The sequence below is a fragment of the Perca flavescens genome, chromosome 13, assembly GCF_004354835.1.
Source record: "Perca flavescens isolate YP-PL-M2 chromosome 13, PFLA_1.0, whole genome shotgun sequence".
NCBI lineage: Eukaryota > Metazoa > Chordata > Actinopteri > Perciformes > Percidae > Perca > Perca flavescens.
The window spans coordinates 2,072,404-2,089,753 of record NC_041343.1 but is presented as its reverse complement, the minus strand read 5'-3'; the positions used below and the strand labels follow the sequence as shown (position 1 = coordinate 2,089,753).

At 43.7% G+C, this 17,350-nt stretch overlaps 1 protein-coding gene across 3 annotated transcripts in view; it reads right to left on the bottom strand.

Moving 5' to 3' along the window:
• The window catches only part of LOC114566492 (RAC-beta serine/threonine-protein kinase), a 36,148-nt gene extending 25,379 nt beyond the window's left edge, over positions 1-10,769 (bottom strand). Inside the window, exons 1-4 of one of the 3 annotated variants that reach the window (XM_028594998.1) lie at positions 10,633-10,769; positions 5,276-5,429; positions 4,941-5,069; positions 1,044-1,155 (exon numbers count right to left, since the gene is read on the bottom strand). In XM_028594998.1, the coding sequence (XP_028450799.1) occupies positions 1,044-1,155; positions 4,941-5,069; positions 5,276-5,321 (287 nt within the window). In that variant the 5' untranslated portion in view covers positions 5,322-5,429; positions 10,633-10,769. Of the gene's footprint in view, positions 1-1,043; positions 1,156-4,940; positions 5,070-5,275; positions 5,430-9,754; positions 10,604-10,632 lie in introns of those variants that run through there. The other 2 variants (XM_028594999.1, XM_028595000.1) reach the window with 2 other exon arrangements.
• Between the last annotated feature and the right edge of the window lie 6,581 nt (positions 10,770-17,350).

Below are 17,350 nucleotides of genomic sequence, written 5' to 3'. Positions count from 1 at the left end.
AGCCTGCCGTCAGAGCAGAGATGAGACGCACAGCACTCCGTGTCCAGGCTGCATTGAATCACGTATGCGCCGCCATTCTTGCCCTGGCTTACAGAGCAGGTGTAAATGTAAATGTTTCTTCACTCTTACACAAAATAATTAGGGATACGACGCGGTACTGAATCAAACAGCTGTTTTCTCCGAATAGAGTGTTATCACTCTGCAATTACTGTGCTCAACAAGCAGCGGGTGCTGCCGTGAGCCCCTCCCCCGTCCAAAGCCCTCACAGGCGGTCAGTCTCTCAGTAGCCTCGCGCAGCAGTCCCAGCCTGCAGTCAGAGCAGAGAGGAGACACACAGCACTCCACTACTTAGCCCTTAGCTCAGAAATACGTCATGCTTCAATGCAAAATGTTTGACGAAATCCCATCCAAACTTGACTTTTTTCAAAAAGCGACTAGCGACTTTTTCTGGTTTTATTGGAAACTTTTGTGGTGTTTGGAGACTTGTGAAAGCACGTATCACTCTGTAATTACTGTGCTCAACGAGCAGCAGGTGTTGCCGTGAGCCCCTCCCCCCGTCCCAAAAAAAAAAACCTAAGAAAAGAAAACGCCTACTGTTTACATGAGTTTTGTGGTGTAGTAATAGTTTATGACTGTTGGCTTATAATTTACTTTTTCCCTGTTCATGTGATATACGTGGACAACATAAATGGATGGAAGGTGGGAATCTGATGAAATAAATTCAACTCTCTTTCAAAATATCAGGTATTTCATGGAAATTACATAATCCAATATGTCCGCCGCCATATGATGTCACAATATGCAAATTAGATGGGAAAATTTACTCCATAGATAAACGTTAGGTCATTCTCAATATTTGTTTCATTTACACTTTGTCTCTATCTCAAACCATTTTCAAGCCAGAGCCTTCTGAAATTTAGGTGTCAAAACCTAGTATTTTTAAAAATAAAACCCGGCGCCTAAAGGGTTAAGCAAGTAGTAGACATTTTTCCCTAGTAGAAAAATGGCAGCTTGCCCGATATAATATTTTACCCTGTTCTTACCTCTCCTCATTGCTGTCCACGTGAAAGGTGCGTTCAATGACAGTGGTCCACTGTAGGCAACGAATGACGAATGTGTTGGGGCGGGGTCTTTCAGTCTTCATTAACTGGCACTCTGTGAAAAGCAAAATTTAAGTCTGTTACACACCGGAGGTCTGACAAATTAACGACATGAAAATGCGAAATAACCGCCTTCGAATATTTTGCATCAAAAAATGTGCACTTAAACAAACTGTAAAGACTAAAGCCGACGGCCAACTACCATGTCCATTCTGCGCCTGCGTGAACAGGCTAACTCTCCATGCCAGCAGGCAACGGTAATCTATTCGTCATCGTCGCTGGGACACATCAGGCCGATTATCGGCCGTGGGACAGTCTGGCGAGGTCAGAGACTCAAATCTGTTCGGTGTGTCCTGTGCCGCCGTCCGTCTGGGGGGCTGTCAGCGTTCATTTTGGCCGACCGGACATGTTCGGTCGGCGGCAGGGCCGTCGGGACTCATGACTAGCGGAATGAGGTGACTACAGTCTCTCAAAATCTCAAAATTTGCAGTGCCTGTTCAAAATGTGTCTGTTTGGAATGGGCCATTGCTTGGCCTGTGGTATTGCTGCTTGTAGATTTCATCAAAACCAAATTGAACCCCAAAATTACTTACAGAAGGACCGCAAACCACTTCATATGCAACTCCCCTGTATACCCTACTACAAACTTACTGATTTACCTGAAAGAGAACGTTGCAGATTCAGAATGTAATCACAAAATATCACAATGACAACGTGGAGTAACCAGACATTAGCGTCATGGACTCATGGCAGTGCGCTACCCACCCGGTCCGTTATGAGAGCTAATCAGCACATATTTGCATTAATCAACCACCAGAACCGGACTGTGTGTGTGTGTGTGTGTGTGCACATGCAGAGAGAGAGAGAGCGAGAGAGAGAGAGAGCGAGAGAGAGAGAAAGCGAGATACGGTGTTGTCTCGTGTTGGTTTGTTAACAAATTTAAGATTTCAGCAGAGGTGTTAATTTCCATACAGGTTAAGTGGCTTGACAGTTAACGGTGATGAGGATTTGATTTGCGTGGGTATTTTGGTATTAGTTAACAGTATACTTAATTAACCCGGGGAGAGTCTGATGAAAACTGCTGTGTTTGCCCGGTTCAACTGAGATTTTCTCGCATTTCACTGTGAAGGAATAATCTCTGAGATTACTTTATATTCTGCCTCTGGTTAGAAGTGGTGAATGTAGGCTACAGCTCACAGCAATTTATTAGTATATAGTGTCTGGCTTTTGTTTGATATTTAGTGTTGGCAAATGCTTTTTTGTTGAGTTTCCTCTTAGCGAAAAAATAGACACGGAAAAGCGCAGCGCCTTTTTTTTGCCAATCATATTCCACACAACAGTCGCGATGTTCCTTTCAGCTATCCGCTCGTGCTCCAGGAAAGTGAAGAAAAGTAAGTTTGGTATATTCAGCAATCATGTAGCTAACGTTGGAAGCAGGAAGAGTCAAAGGTGGTAACGCTGCCAAAGCTGCGCTACTTTCTTCGACCCTCTGTGTCTCTGGTCCTGCGCTGTGCTCTGTCAGTGTGCAGTGCAAGAGAAGGAGTGGCCGCACACACACACACACACACACACACACACACACAGGGCTCGACATTAAGGCTTGTCCGCTTGTCCGGGACAAGTGGATTTTTTGTAGGGCAAGTGGAAGAGAAATTTACTTGCCCCACTGGACAAGTTAAAACTCAAACAAAATAAAATGCCATGTAAGTTCACGTTATGTGCCACTCATTACGTCTATGTTTCCAATTTGAAACGATACAATTTTTCCCCCGCAATCCCGGGCAGCGGACCCAGCGGTAGTCGGTCAGCGGGCCGCTAACGTTAGACCCAGCCCGCTGTTCAGCTCATTCTCTGTAAGCAATGCAGCATGAAAGCACGGTGAACCTGCCGGTGTTAGTTAGCTAACGTTAGCTTGCTAACTCCGCCTTAACGTTACCTCTTCACCACATCGCTGACAGAAAACGAGAGACCCGGTGCTAATACGGCACCGGTGCCATAACGACCGTTATCTACCGCAGTGGTTCCCAACCTTTTTTCCTTGGTGCCCCCCCTACTCATGTCTAAGAAAAGCTGAGCCCCCCCGAAACCAAAGTTGAGGTAACTCTCCAGATAGAGCCTTACTTTCTTTTTTGATACAGAGGAGTTATCAGCACGGTTAAGATTCTCTTCCATGTTTCATTTATAAAATAGTGATGCCGTGGCGGCAGGAAAAACGAGGATACAACAAAATACTTTTGTATACATTATATATTGTAGTGTATTATCACAATTTGTTTAACATGTGCAAATATATATATTTTTTTTCCCTCAACCTCAAACCAGATAAAGACTTGCGCCCCCCCTGTGATCTTTGCCGCCCCCCCTGGGGGTGCCCGGACCCCAGGTTGGGAACCACTGATCTACCGGACCGAATTGCAACGCAGATTTTGGTGCCACTGAAATGCCTGCACTTCTCTCTGATGCTCCGAAAACGAGGGAACCTAAACATCGCCGCATGTCACGCTAGTAAACACTACACTTGGCAGCAGGTAACGTTAGCCTACCGTTAACTAGCAGCTAGAGTAAACATGGTTAAAATGCTGACAGCTAAACGGTGTAAAAGTGTGTCTGTCTGTATTTCACTGGAGAGGAACGTATGACGTTGTAGTTGCTGTTGTCGGAAAAACACACATGTTGCGTTCACTTGAAATTGGCCTCGCCATACTCGTGCTGCATTAAAAGTTGTTGTAAAATACCCTTTTCCAATACAGTGGTCGTTTTGTTCTATAATGTCGTTTTTTTGTGCTCCTTTTTTAAACAAATAAATAACATGCGGATTAAATATCAGGTAATAATCAACTGTAAAGTAGCTACAGCTTTTAAAGGATCTCTAAATCAGCCTCTGCTGGGTAGAAATTAGGGAAATTGTATTAAAAAAAATAGTTAACACCAACATTTAGTGGCAAAATCCATTGTTATGTCTACAAAATTATTTTAGATATAGTATAAGTTCAAGTTTAAGTCACCACTACGTCTGGTCAAAATATTGACTTAGTATCTCAGAATATAAACTAAGAATCTCAAAGTATTGAGAAAATGTAAAATATTGCTTTAGAATCTCAATATATTGACTTAGTATCTCAAAATACTGACTTAGTATCTCAATATATTGACTTATCCCAAAATATCGACTTAGTATCTCAATATATTGACTTAGTAACTTAGAATATTGACTAGGAATCTGAAAGTAATGACAAACCTTTAAAATACTGACTTAGAATCTCAATATATTAACTTCTGCACACCGGCGTGCAACATATTACTTTGTACTATGGAGTCTGGAGATCCTTTTTTCTTGTTGAATGGGAAATCTATTGTCGGGACACGTTTGTTTCTACTGTTTCAACTGAATTTTATTAATGCTGATAATGTTTGGATGCTTTCAACAGTTTGCATTATTATATTATATGCATGCATTAGCAAAACAATTTTTTTGTATAAAATGATGACTCTTTACCCGGACAAGTGACTTTTGTGCATGGACAAGTGAAACGTAAATGTACTTGTCCGAAGGACAAGTGCCTCAAAAAGTTAATGTCAAGCCCTGTGTGTGTGTATGTATGTATGTATGTATGTATGTATGTATGTATGTATGTATATATATATATATATATATATATATATATATATTTACTCGTGCCCGTAGCACACCTGTGAAGTTTGAAATCAATCGGACTAATGGTTCAAGAGATATGCGCATAACAGACAGACAGACAATTTATAGATAGATGTCATTTTTGGCTAGTTTTAGAGTTAGAAAAGGCAATTTTTCAGAGTTGTTTTTCCATCAGGAGGACTGACCTGCCACTGAGAAGTTGTTGAGTGGTGGTGAAGTCTGGTCGTTTAGATCAGGCTTCTCCTTGTAGCCAATGAAGGAACCGTCACTCTTCAGGATAAAATACCTGGGCCTCCATGTTTTGATATATTCACCTTGGTCACAAAAGGGGATGCAATTTTGAGTACTATAATAACTGGCATTTAAGATGAAGTGTTTAGCTCAATCTGACATTTATATTTAACAATTAAAGTAAATGTGGGTAACCAATGGGTTTCCAGTCAATACACTTGTAGTGCCAAACCTCTTTCACTGTAAATTATTTGCATAATAATACCATACTGATCCTAATGCCCCTTACCTCTTTTGTGAAGCCAGCCCTCTCTGACTATATTAACTTCATTCATGGTGAAAGATGTGAGGGTCAGGAACAGAAGGTCGGGGAGGGGAACAGTGGATTTCTCGTTTGGCCTGTTCAAGTCTTAGTTACAGTTATCAAACCAGAACAGCACCTGCTGAATGAAACAAGCAGTACAAAGAAAATCAAGGACCATCTTCAAATACTTTCAAAAACAGCAATTGCAGAGGGTGAATTTGAATCAGTGTGATTAGTGACTAATGACGACTGATGACATCTTGAAGTAGGTGGGAACATTAGAGTTGCCTTCGTTGTTAAACAACCACTATTGCCTATTAAAGGTTGCATGGCATGCTGCTTTTTCGATGCCTTTATATAGGCCTCAGTGGTCCCCTAATACTGTACTGAAGTCTCTTTTCCAAAATTCAGCCTTGGTGCAGAATTACAGCCACTAGAGCCAGTCCCACAATGAGCTTTCCTTAGGATGTGCCATTTCTGTCTGTGTAGTTTTAAATGCTATTGAGGAGGAGAGAGGGGGGGTAAGGTGGAGGGTGGGGGTGTGGCCTTGACCAACTGCCACTTTGGTTGTTTGCAAGCCATGATGTCTCGCTTTCTCATGGGCGGGCCACATTTTCTGGGCAGGCAAAGCAGAGAAAGGGGAGACCTTGCTCCTTATGACCTCATAAGGAGCAGATTCCAGATCGGCCCATCTGAGCTTTCATTTTCTCAAAAGGCAGAGCAGGATACCCAGGGCTTGGTTTACACATATCGCCATTTCTAGCCACTGGGGGACCATAGGTAGGCTGGGGGAACTCATATTAATGTTAAAAAAACTCAAAGTGACATTTTCATGCCATGGGACCTTTAAAAATTACTCTTAACTGTACTGTACTGTTACAGGTAATGTATTAAAGTTTCATTCACATTACGTTTAGAAGCATTTATTAATTTATGTCATGTTATTCTAATGAAGTTTCCCACAGAATTTAATTATATTTAAGTGTTAAGTGCCTGGTTAGCGAGCAAGCTGTAACTTAACTACGCTGCGTGTATCTGCCGTTGGTTGATTCGTAATGTTAGCTAATTAAGTAATTTGCAAAACGGCAAGCTAGCAAATTTACCAGCTGGATCAGCCCCGGGAATCTGAATGAATTAGAGCTGACACTATCATGCCAGATCAGCAAATGTTATCTTACTGCCGTTAGCGTTGCGGCTGCCCTCTACAGGTGTCTCTATTAGTGTTATGTGGAAATATAATTTTTACATTATTATATGTGCACTGTACACATGCCCAGGGACAACAGATGGAAATTAGCATTGAAAATGTTAGCGTCTCCTCTTGATTCTAAATAACATACGCCATAGCATGTTTATGTTCAACTGTTTATCGACCATACAGACTGAAACTCAATTCCTAAAATATTTGTGAGAAAAGCAAATACACCAAACAATAATAATGAACCAAATGTTAAATCTAATGTATATACATGTTATAATTTATTTGCAGTCTGTCAAAGAGAGACCGTAGCTCTCTGCCCTATCAGACGCTGCTCTCCCTCGCCTCTTCCCTCACCACTGGCCACTGCTGTGTAAAGTGAGACCTCCGCCAGCCAAGCTGGCTACTTCTGGTTTGGCACTGCGCCAACTTGAATGGGGATTAAATGATTGAATCATGCAGCTCTTTTAGACTTTCCAAATGTCATCGAACCAAATGGATCAAATTCTGACAGTAAACAAGTAATTTTGCGGGGGTTGCGACGCTCAAAGAAAATTAGCCACCGATGTCTCTTGTAAGTCTATGGGAAAAGTCTTTTTGGGCCAGAAGGCATCACATGACGGGCCAGGAGTTGCTATTCCACTGATGGCCACTATGTTGACTGGGGGTCTGGGCAAAATTCTAACTTGTGTACAGACTCAATCACAATGTCCCGTACATACTCTGTAACGGCTCTGAGCAAACAGAAGAGGAACAACTGGATGTACTCTCATCTCATTCATCTAAAATGCATGTTTGATGCTTCCAAATGTCAACACTTTCACTAACGTTAGCTTGGAGACCTAATTTACCTGTTGGGCCACAGACTAAAGCGGAATGTATGGTTCTGCGGGGGCTCTACGCAGAGACTACGCCATAGCCTAGGTAAGTGGCCTGAGGTTTATACTTGCGCACTGGTGCGTCATTCTAGCTTATCTCTTAAGAGAATAGCATGCGTGTGTATGCATGGGGTGGGTCTGGTATAGCAAGTAAAGGCTGATTTATGGCTCTGCGGAGGCTTCACACAGAACTTCCTCCGTAACTAAAATAAATTACAACAGACAGTGCTAGCTGGCCACAAAAGATGACATTTCACAAGTACACAAGAACTCTCACTAATAGAGATGCACTGATTGACCGGCCAGTGACCGGAATTGGCTGATTTTCACATGTTCGGCCATGACCGGCAAGTGGCAGGTCAGTCTGACATATGTCGATTTCATGCCGGTGAAATGCACACGGGCGTCGCATGGCATAGGTAAAAACATGTCTGCAGTGTTCACATTAAGGAAAAAATATTTTTTTGATGCATCACTACGTTGACATCTGATGCTCTTCAGTTGCTTGTTTTCTGCTGACAAACAGAGCTTCGGCTGTCTGATAGGGTGTCTTCTTCTGCACTGTCTGATGCAGGTAGCCATTAAAGAAATCGGCTGCTGTCAGCCTTGCGCAAGATCAGCACCGCCGCTCAATCAGCTGTTTATGAAATGTTATAAAGTCATAATTATACACGGCTCTGCAGAGCCGTCTGCTGTACTGATCTCAGCCGCTCTCTCTCCCCTCTTAGGCTGAAAAAGTGGAACATGAAAACCGCGGGTCCCGTGAAATTTGACAGCTACAGTTTATTGGAAAATAGCATTGGGCACACTGACTTTGATGAATTTACTGTTACTATCAGATCCCAGATGAGACAAGAAGCTAACATTAGCGAACGCTGCAGTGACTGTCCCTCTGCCTCTGACATCCGGCTGCAAGAGATGCTGTATTTAAAAAAAATAAATAAAAGATGCTGTATTCCTCCGACACGCTGTATTAACGTTACTGTTTAAAACGCTTTCCAGGTTAGTGGGGATGCATACCGCTCAAAACCAACATTAAAAACATAGTAATCTTCCCCCAGCGTTTAGTTTGTTGCTAAACTGTGTGTGTAAAATGAGTGGTGACGTTTATGTTTTCAGGTAACGTTACTGTTGACGTTCAAACAGGCCTGCGTGTGTGTTTTGAGAAATATCTTTATTGCAAGGCCATATTTATTATATTAAGTTGGATATTGGATGTGAAAAGAAGGAAATGGTTCTGACATTGCACTTTAGATGTGTGTGAATTTCCCACACCAGGAGTAATTTATATAGTTCTATTTTATAGTGATCCATTACCTGTTCAAAACATGTTCTATGCAAAATGCAAAATGTTCTGTTCTATGTTCTAACTCAAAGAAAATCGGAATCGGCCTAGAAAGTTGTAATCGGTGCATCTCTACTCACTAATATGAATCATAACAATAAATGTAAAATAGATCACCCCTGACTTAAATGGAAATAACAACATTTAAATAGCAGAAATGTGAAACACATTCAAATTAAGTATTTAAGTATAACAACATAACACTCTTAGTTATGGTAGAGCTGGCGATATGGAGAAAATCAAATATCACATTTTTAACCAAATATATCGATTTCAATATTTCGCCGATATTGCTGCTTTGACAAAATATTTACACAATGAGATTTTTGATAAATAATCGTTAGTAATGTGAATACAATGACTAAGTGGGTAAAGGCAAATAATAGAACAGCTTGAACAGTCAGAAAATGACATCACTTTACTGGAATGTACCCTTTAAAACCAGGAAAAAACAACACTTGGGTCTATGACTTGGGTCATATTGAGATGTCCAAAATGTATGACGATATCTAGCCTCATATGAGGCTAGATATCGTCATACATTTACACATTTACCCAATAACGATTTAATGTCCAGCCCTAGTTTATGGTAATTGTTATCTAATAGTGACATCTTAACAGATGGATAAAATTGACTAAAATTGAATTGACACTCATATGGACGAAACATCTTACTAAACTAGGATACTAAAAAACTATTTATAAACATAAAAATGTAATCTGCATTATTTAGCCGCACGTGAAAACATAACTCACTTATGATGGCTATGGTTGATCATATCCCATGTCAGCATATATAAAACACATTGTACTGCAGTTATGTCAACATTTAACATCGGCTCACATAATGCCGTTCTAAACCAATACAATTATTCGACGCAACGGCAAACAGTGCGAGTCTTAACTGAAATTTGAGCTATCATTGATATCAAGGGACATTTCGTACATCAGCTGTAGCCAGAATTGAGCCAGAAACAACGTAAAAGCACCTCTGCAAAAACTGTACCACATTTCTATATTATATCCGAGAAGCGTGTACCTACCCCGTATTTCGTGTGTGATCTGGCTTTTGAACAGAGCAAGGTAACATTACTGCAGGGAGAAGAGCTAACTTTAAACTAATGTAGCTAATGTTACATTAACACTTAGCTAGCTAGCTAACGTTAACGCTACTGGAAAATATAACGTTAGAGATTAAGAAGACATTTAGCTACGTAGTAGCAAATATAGTTCAATGTTCGTTTTTACCAACCAAATCACTAAATTAATGTAAGCTAATCTCGTTGTTGTTGTTAGCTGTTTTGCTAGCCTGCCATTTAACGTTGACACTAGTTACTGGTTAGTTAACGTTAGCGGTTAGCACGCTGACAGCTGTTAGTTGTATGCTAACAGTGATGCATTCACTGCTCTGTCAACGAACCGTTTACGGGAGATTAAGTTGGTAAATGTAACAAACATCGTCAATGAAACTATATATAACATTACTGTGCACCTGAAACACCAACACACCAATTCATAATTCTTGAATTTGAAATAACTTGTATGTATTTTAAGATAGAAGTAGCTAACTTTGCTAATTCACCTTTAAGTTTAACGTTAGTATCACATATTAGCTAAATTAGCTAGCTAGTGTTTGACAGTGACAAAGACACACTTATGCTTTCCATACGCCAATGTACCGTAATGTTACTAACGAGTTTTGTATCTAACGTTACCATACATTGGAATTGTTTATTATTATTGACCACTATCTTACATTAGCGAGTATAGCTATGCCTTCTTGTAGGTTACTGATGTAGCCTTGCTAATAGCGAGGTAACGTTAGTAAAGCTATTGTATTAGCTATTAGTTACAGGCTACTCCATTTATCTCGTAATCCAATATATTTTACACAACAAGATTTAAAGCACAGTCCACTGACTTTATCCCACGTTGCTCTCGTTTGAATGCAGTTTTGACAGGCTAGCTAGATCCAGAGCAGGCCATCCATCCAAAAACACCATGGACTCTTCTTCTTCTTTTAATTTCCGGCAGTATAGATGCCTTTACGGCACATTGCTGCCACCCACAGGGCAACATATATTCCCATTTAGTATCCTATTTCCACAGGAAAATTCGGTTGTCTTGATGAATTCTAGGACAGCTTTAATGGTCCCAGGTTGGTTCTCTGTAGGATTTAAGAGGTTTTTCAATGATATTGTTTTTGTGTCCAGGCTTTTCACTGCTGCATACAGTCTCTTTCTTCTGTAAATCCAGTGCATTCCATTAGTAGATGTTTATGTCTGTTGTTGTTTAGATAAATAGATATATAAAAACATAAATAGATAGATAGATAGATAGATAGATAGATAGATAGATAGATAGATAGATAGATAGATAGATAGATAGATAGATAGATAGATAGATAGATAGATAGATAGATACTTTATTCATCCCAAGGGAAATTTTACATGTTCCACAAAGCCCATCTTCATGCTTTCCTATTTTTTTCAAGTCCCATGCCAATCCACAATGCCCCAGCTTCAGCCTAGTCATCATAACTGTATGTCTTCTTTCCTTCCCCAAATAGCAATGGCCCTTTATCACACTTTTCTGAATGCTGTAATAATGCGGCCCCTTCTTTACCCTTGTCCACTCCTCCTGCCACATGATGCTTTTATTAATGAAGGACCTACACTCAGTTGACCAAAGTCAAAGTCTCAAGTCAGCCTCCCTTTTTAATGCCCTTTTTGCTGCCCCTTCAGCAAGCACACACCCCTCTATCCCCACATGGGCTGGCACCCACAGGAACTGACTCTCCTGCCTGCTCAATTCTGAATAATGTTGTATTAAGAGTTCTACCATGAGATCAGACCTGGCTGGCTCCAAACTTTTCAGTGTCATCAAAATTGATGCAGAGTCTGAGCATATCACTGTTCTCCCTGGTTTTACCTCCTCTACCCACTGCAGGGCCCATATTATAGCCATCAACTCTGTTATATAAAAACCCCTCAGACAGTCGCTTACATTTTATTATCCCCAAATGTGGGATGTAAAATGCCAACCCTGAATTCCCAGTTTTCGGGTCTTGAGCCCCGTCTGTATAAATTTGGATGTAATGTCCCCAGGTTTTCCTTAGCCTTTCCCCAACAATTTCACCATACCTTATATGGTATTCTTGACTCTAATATAGTAAAATCAATCTCTGGTGTCGGTAAAATCTATGGTGGTATAGCTGGCCAGTGAACTATAGGGGCAACCCTCTCCAACCCCCTCCTCCCCAAACTCTATCCTCTCCATCTCCTTATTTACTTTAAAGATAACATTCCCTCTTCACTTTTTCTCCTCCACATTCCCAACACTTTCCAAAGCTAGCTTCCATATGTTTTCCCCTTGGTGTCCCCTCAGTTTAGATAAATATTGCATTGCCATCTTCTAATTCCCAATGGGGTCTCCCCCATTTCTACAAGTAAGGATAGATTTGGGGTGGTACGGAAGGCCCCACAAACAACTCTCTATGCTCTTGCCTGCACTACAATCTCTTGAGAACTGATTTAGCTTCCGTGCCATAACATATACACACATAATCTAATCTCAATCTGACCATTGTGTATCCTGGCCATCACCCCACTTCCTGATAGGGACAGCATCACATTCATTACCTTTTCACACTTGTTCACAATGCTTTTTACATGCTTTTTCCATGTCAGCCTTTCATCACAAAATACTTCCAATAATTTAAACTCTTTCACTCTCTGAATTGCCTGTCCATACTTAAATCACCACTTGCTTCCCCAGTCTTTTATTTTATTAAATGCCTCCTGTATTTTCTCTGTTATGTGTTTGACATTTCTGCCTCTTTTCCAATCTGTTCCATCATCTGACAAACCCCGGTCCAATGTCTTTAAAAATGTAATTTACCATGACATTGAAGAGCACCGGAGTGAATACGCTTCCCTGTGGTGTTCCATTTTCAATGCATGTGGCATCCAATAAAGCCTCTTACACCCCAACCTGAATTACTGTTTTTTTTAAAGTCCTGTATCCAGTTAAGCATACACCCTCGTACAGCATAGTTCCTATCTCTCATTACTTTATCACATGCCCTGGTTTTTCTTGCATTCATATGCTCTACTTAATATCATTGTACATAAACTGTTGTTCCACTCATCTATTGTTCCCTCCGCATTAACAATATCAAGGCCACTATCACATCTGCTAGAGAATTTCCCCCAGTCTGCCTTGGTATAATTAAAATATTCTGGTCTTGCTTGATCTTCAGTTTACAAAGTTTTCCCGAACCTTAATAATATTGGAAAGGGATCACTACCCATGGTGTAGGCTACCTATCCATATAATCTCATTCTCTTACCCTTGCCAATTTACTGGATGCTAGTGCTAAAGCTAAGAATCAGAAATAGAATCAGAATACTTTTGTCATGGTTTGGCTTGCTGCCTCCCCAGTCTGTCTGTTTTCCCTCTCCCTTGTGTTTTTGTTTTGTCATCTGTCTGTCCTGTGCTGAGTGGGTGTGGCGCTCCTGATTCTCTCCCTCCTCGTCAGGACACCTTTGGCTTTCTACTCAGACGCAAATTTGGAAATACATCTCCAGAAGTGCTGGGTACAATGGCATTAATTATTTATTTTTTTTCTCTTTCACGCAGGTCATGTTTGAAAGACGCTGTCCTGTAGCTTACTAATGAATAAAAACGTGGTTTAATGTACGTAAACCATGCTTACCGAATTTCTCTCTCATATTGCTCCTCATAACCATTGTCCATCCATCTTCCATCTTCGTCCGCTTATCCGGTGTCGGGTCGCGGGGGGAGCAGCTCCGGCAGGGGACCCCAAACTTCCCTTTCCCGAGCAACATTAACCAGCTCCGACTGGGGGATCCCGAGGCGTTCCCAGGCCAGGTTGGAGATATAATCCCTCCACCTAGTCCTGGGTCTTCCCCGAGGCCTCCTCCCAGCTGGACGTGCCTGGAACACCTCCCTAGGGAGGCGCCCAGGGGGCATCCTTACCAGATGCCCGAACCACCTCAACTGGCTCCTTTCGACGCAAAGGAGCAGCGGCTCTACTCCGAGCTCCTCACGGATGACTGAGCTTCTCACCCTATCTCTAAGGGAGACGCCAGCCACCCTCCTGAGGAAACCCATTTTAACCGCTTGTACCCTGGATCTCGTTCTTTCGGTCATGACCCAGCCTTCATGACCATAGGTGAGGGTAGGAACGAAAACTGACCCGGATCGAGAGCTTTGCCTTCTGGCTCAGCTCTCTTTTCGTCCAACGGTGCGATAGATTGAATGCAATACCGCACCCGCTGCGCCCGATTCTCCAACCAATCTCCCGCTCCATTGTCCCCTCACTCGCGAACAAAACCCCAAGGTACTTGAACTCCTTCACTTGGGGTAAGGACTCATTCCCTACCTGGAGAAGGCATTCCATCGGTTTCCTGCTGAGAACCATGGCCTCCGATTTAGAGGTGCTGATCCTCATCCCAACCGCTTCACACTCGGTTGCGAACCGATCCAGTGAGTGCTGAAGGTCGCAGGGCCGATGATGCCATCAGGACCACATCATCTGCAAAGAGCAGCGATGAGATCCCCAGCCCACCAAACTGCAACCCCTCCCCACCCGACTACGCCTCGATATCCTGTCCATAAATATTACAAACAGGATTGGTGACAAAGCGCAGCCCTGGCGGAGGCCAACCCTCACCTGAAACGAGTCCGACTTACTACCGAGAACCCGGACACAGCTCTCACTTTGGTCATACAGAGATTGGATGGCCCTGAGTAGAGACCCCTCACCCCATACTCCCGCAGCACCTCCCACAGTATCTCCCGGGGACCCGGTCATACGCCTTCTCCAAATCCACAAAACACATGTAGACCGGTTGGGCATACTCCCAGGCTCCCTCCAGGATCCTTGCGAGTGAAGAGCTGGTCCGTTGTTCCACGACCAGGGCGGAATCCGCATTGTTCCTCCTCAACCCGAGGTTCGACTATCGGCCGAACCCTCCTTTCCAGCACCTTGGAGTAGACTTTACCAGGGAGGCTGAGAAGTGTGATACCCCTATAATTGGCACACACCCTCTGGTCCCCCTTTTTAAAAAGAGGAACCACCACCCCAGTCTGCCACTCCTTTGGCACCGTCCCAGACTTCCACGCAATGTTGAAGAGGCGTGTCAACCAGGACAGCCCCTCCACACCCAGAGCCTTGAGCATTTCTGGACGGATCTCATCAATCCCGGGGCTTTGCCACTGTGTAGTTGTTTGACTACATCAGTGACTTCCGCCTGGGAAATCGGCGACAATCCCCGTTATCCTCCAGCTCTGCCTCTAACATAGAGGGCGTATTAGTCGGATTCAGGAGTTCCTCAAAGTGCTCCTTCCACCGCCCTATTACCTCCTCAGTGGAGGTCAACAGTGTCCCATCCTTACTGTACACAGCTTGGATGGTTCCCCGCTTCCCCCCTCCTGAGGTGGCGAACAGTTTTCCAGAAACACTTTGGTGCCGACCGAAAGTCCTTCTCCATGTCTTCTCCAAACTTCTCCCACACCCGCTGCTTTGCCTCTTTCACGGCAGAGGCTGCAGCCCTTCGGGCCCCTCGGTACCCTGCAACCGCCTCCGGAGTCCTCCGAGATAACATATCCCGGAAGGACTCCTTCTTCAGTCGGACGGCTTCCCTGACCACTGGTGTCCACCACGGTGTTCGTGGGTTACCGCCCCTTGAGGCACCTAAGATCCTAAGACCACAGCTCCTCGCCGCAGCTTCAGCAATGGAAACTTTGAACATTGTCCACTCGGGTTCAATGCCCCCAGCCTCCACAGGGATGCACGAAAAGCTCCGCCCGGAGGTGTGAGTTGAAAGTCTGTCGGACAGGGGCCTCCTCCAGACGTTCCCCATTTACCCGCACTACACGTTTGGGCTTACCAGGTCTGTCCAGAGTCTTCCCCACCCCTGACCCAACTCACCACCAGATGGTGATCGGTTGACAGCTCTGCCCCTCTCTTCACCCGAGTGTCCAAAACATACGGCCTCAGATCAGATGAAACGATTATGAAATCGATCATTGACCTTGGCCTAGGATGCTCTGGTACCAGGTACACTTATGAGCATCCCTATGTTCGAACATGGTGTTCGTTATAGACAATCCATGACTAGCACAGAAGTCCAACAACAAACAACCACTCTGGTTTAGATCAGGGAGGCCGTTCCTCCCAATCACGCCTCTCAGGTGTCTCCATCATTGCCCACGTGTGCGTTGAAGTCCCCAGCAGAACAATGGAGTCCCCCACTGGAGCCCCATGCAGGACTCCAGTCAAGGTCTCCAAGAAGGCCGAATACTCCGAACTCCTGTTTGGTGCATATGCACAAACAACAGTCAGAGTTTTCCCCCACAACCCGCAGGCGTGGGGAGGCGACCCTCTCGTCCACCGGGTAAACTCCAACACAGCGGCGCTCAGCCGGGGCTTGTGAGTATCCCCACACCCGCCCGGCGCCTCACACCCTGGGCAACTCCGGAGAAGAAAAGAGTCCAACCCCTATCCAGGAGTATGGTTCCAGAACCGAGACTGTGCGTGAGAGGTAAGCCCCACCAGATCTAACCGGTAGCGCTCCACCTCCCGCACCAGTTCCGGCTCCTTCCCCCACAGAGAGGTGACGTTCCACGTTCCCAGAGCCAGCGTCTGCCGCCCGGGTCTGGTCCGTCGAGGCCCCTGACCTTCACTGCCACCCATGTGGCATCGCACCCGACCCCAACGGTTCCTCCCACAGGTGGTGGGCCCATGGGCTGGAGAGATGGGAGCCACGTAGCTTGTTCGGGCTGTGCCCGGCCGGGCTCCGTGGCAAACCCGCCACCAGGCGCTCGCCCGACGAGCCCGCCGTCTGGGCCTGGCTCCAGGCGGGGCCCCGGCTTCCTCCGGGCAGGGTCACTCCATCTCTACCTTGCTTCTTCATTGGGGTTTTTGAACCATTCTTTGTCTGGCCCCTCACCTGAGACCACTTTGCCTTGGGAGACCCTACCAGGAGCACAAAGCTCCAGACAACACAGCCCTCAGGTTCACAGAGACACACAAACCTCTCCACCACGATAAGGTGATGGTTCACAGATGTGAAATGAAAGAAGTGAATTTTCTTAGTTGTGAAAATCGATAGATTCTTGTTTTAAGTATTTTCACCTAATACAGTTAAAAAAATGAAATCGAGCACAAAAGTATAGTTTTTAGCAAAATTGATATCCGCCTAAAAATAAATATATTATCTTGCTATGTTTATCTTACTTAGATTTTATAAGACCAATAATTTTTGAGTGAATCTAAATCAAGCAACTGCAAACCTTTTTATATGCTACTTCAAAAACTTAAATGGAGCTTGTTTAAATAAACCTTTCAAAACTGCACTCAGAACAACCAAAAACAACCAAACGGTTGTGTGGAGGTACAGTGCAACCACAGGAGAACGTTTCAGTTGGTTGGTTCCCCTAACGTTTAGGGAACGTTATAACCTTTATAACCCTAAACGTTAGTTTGTGGTTTGGTTCAAACTAACATTTAGAAAACCAGAAACTAACGTTCCCTAAACATTCTGTGTTAGTGGGGGTTGTTCCATCTTTTTTAAACCTAGGGCAGACTCACCTCCCTGTAAATGTTTAAC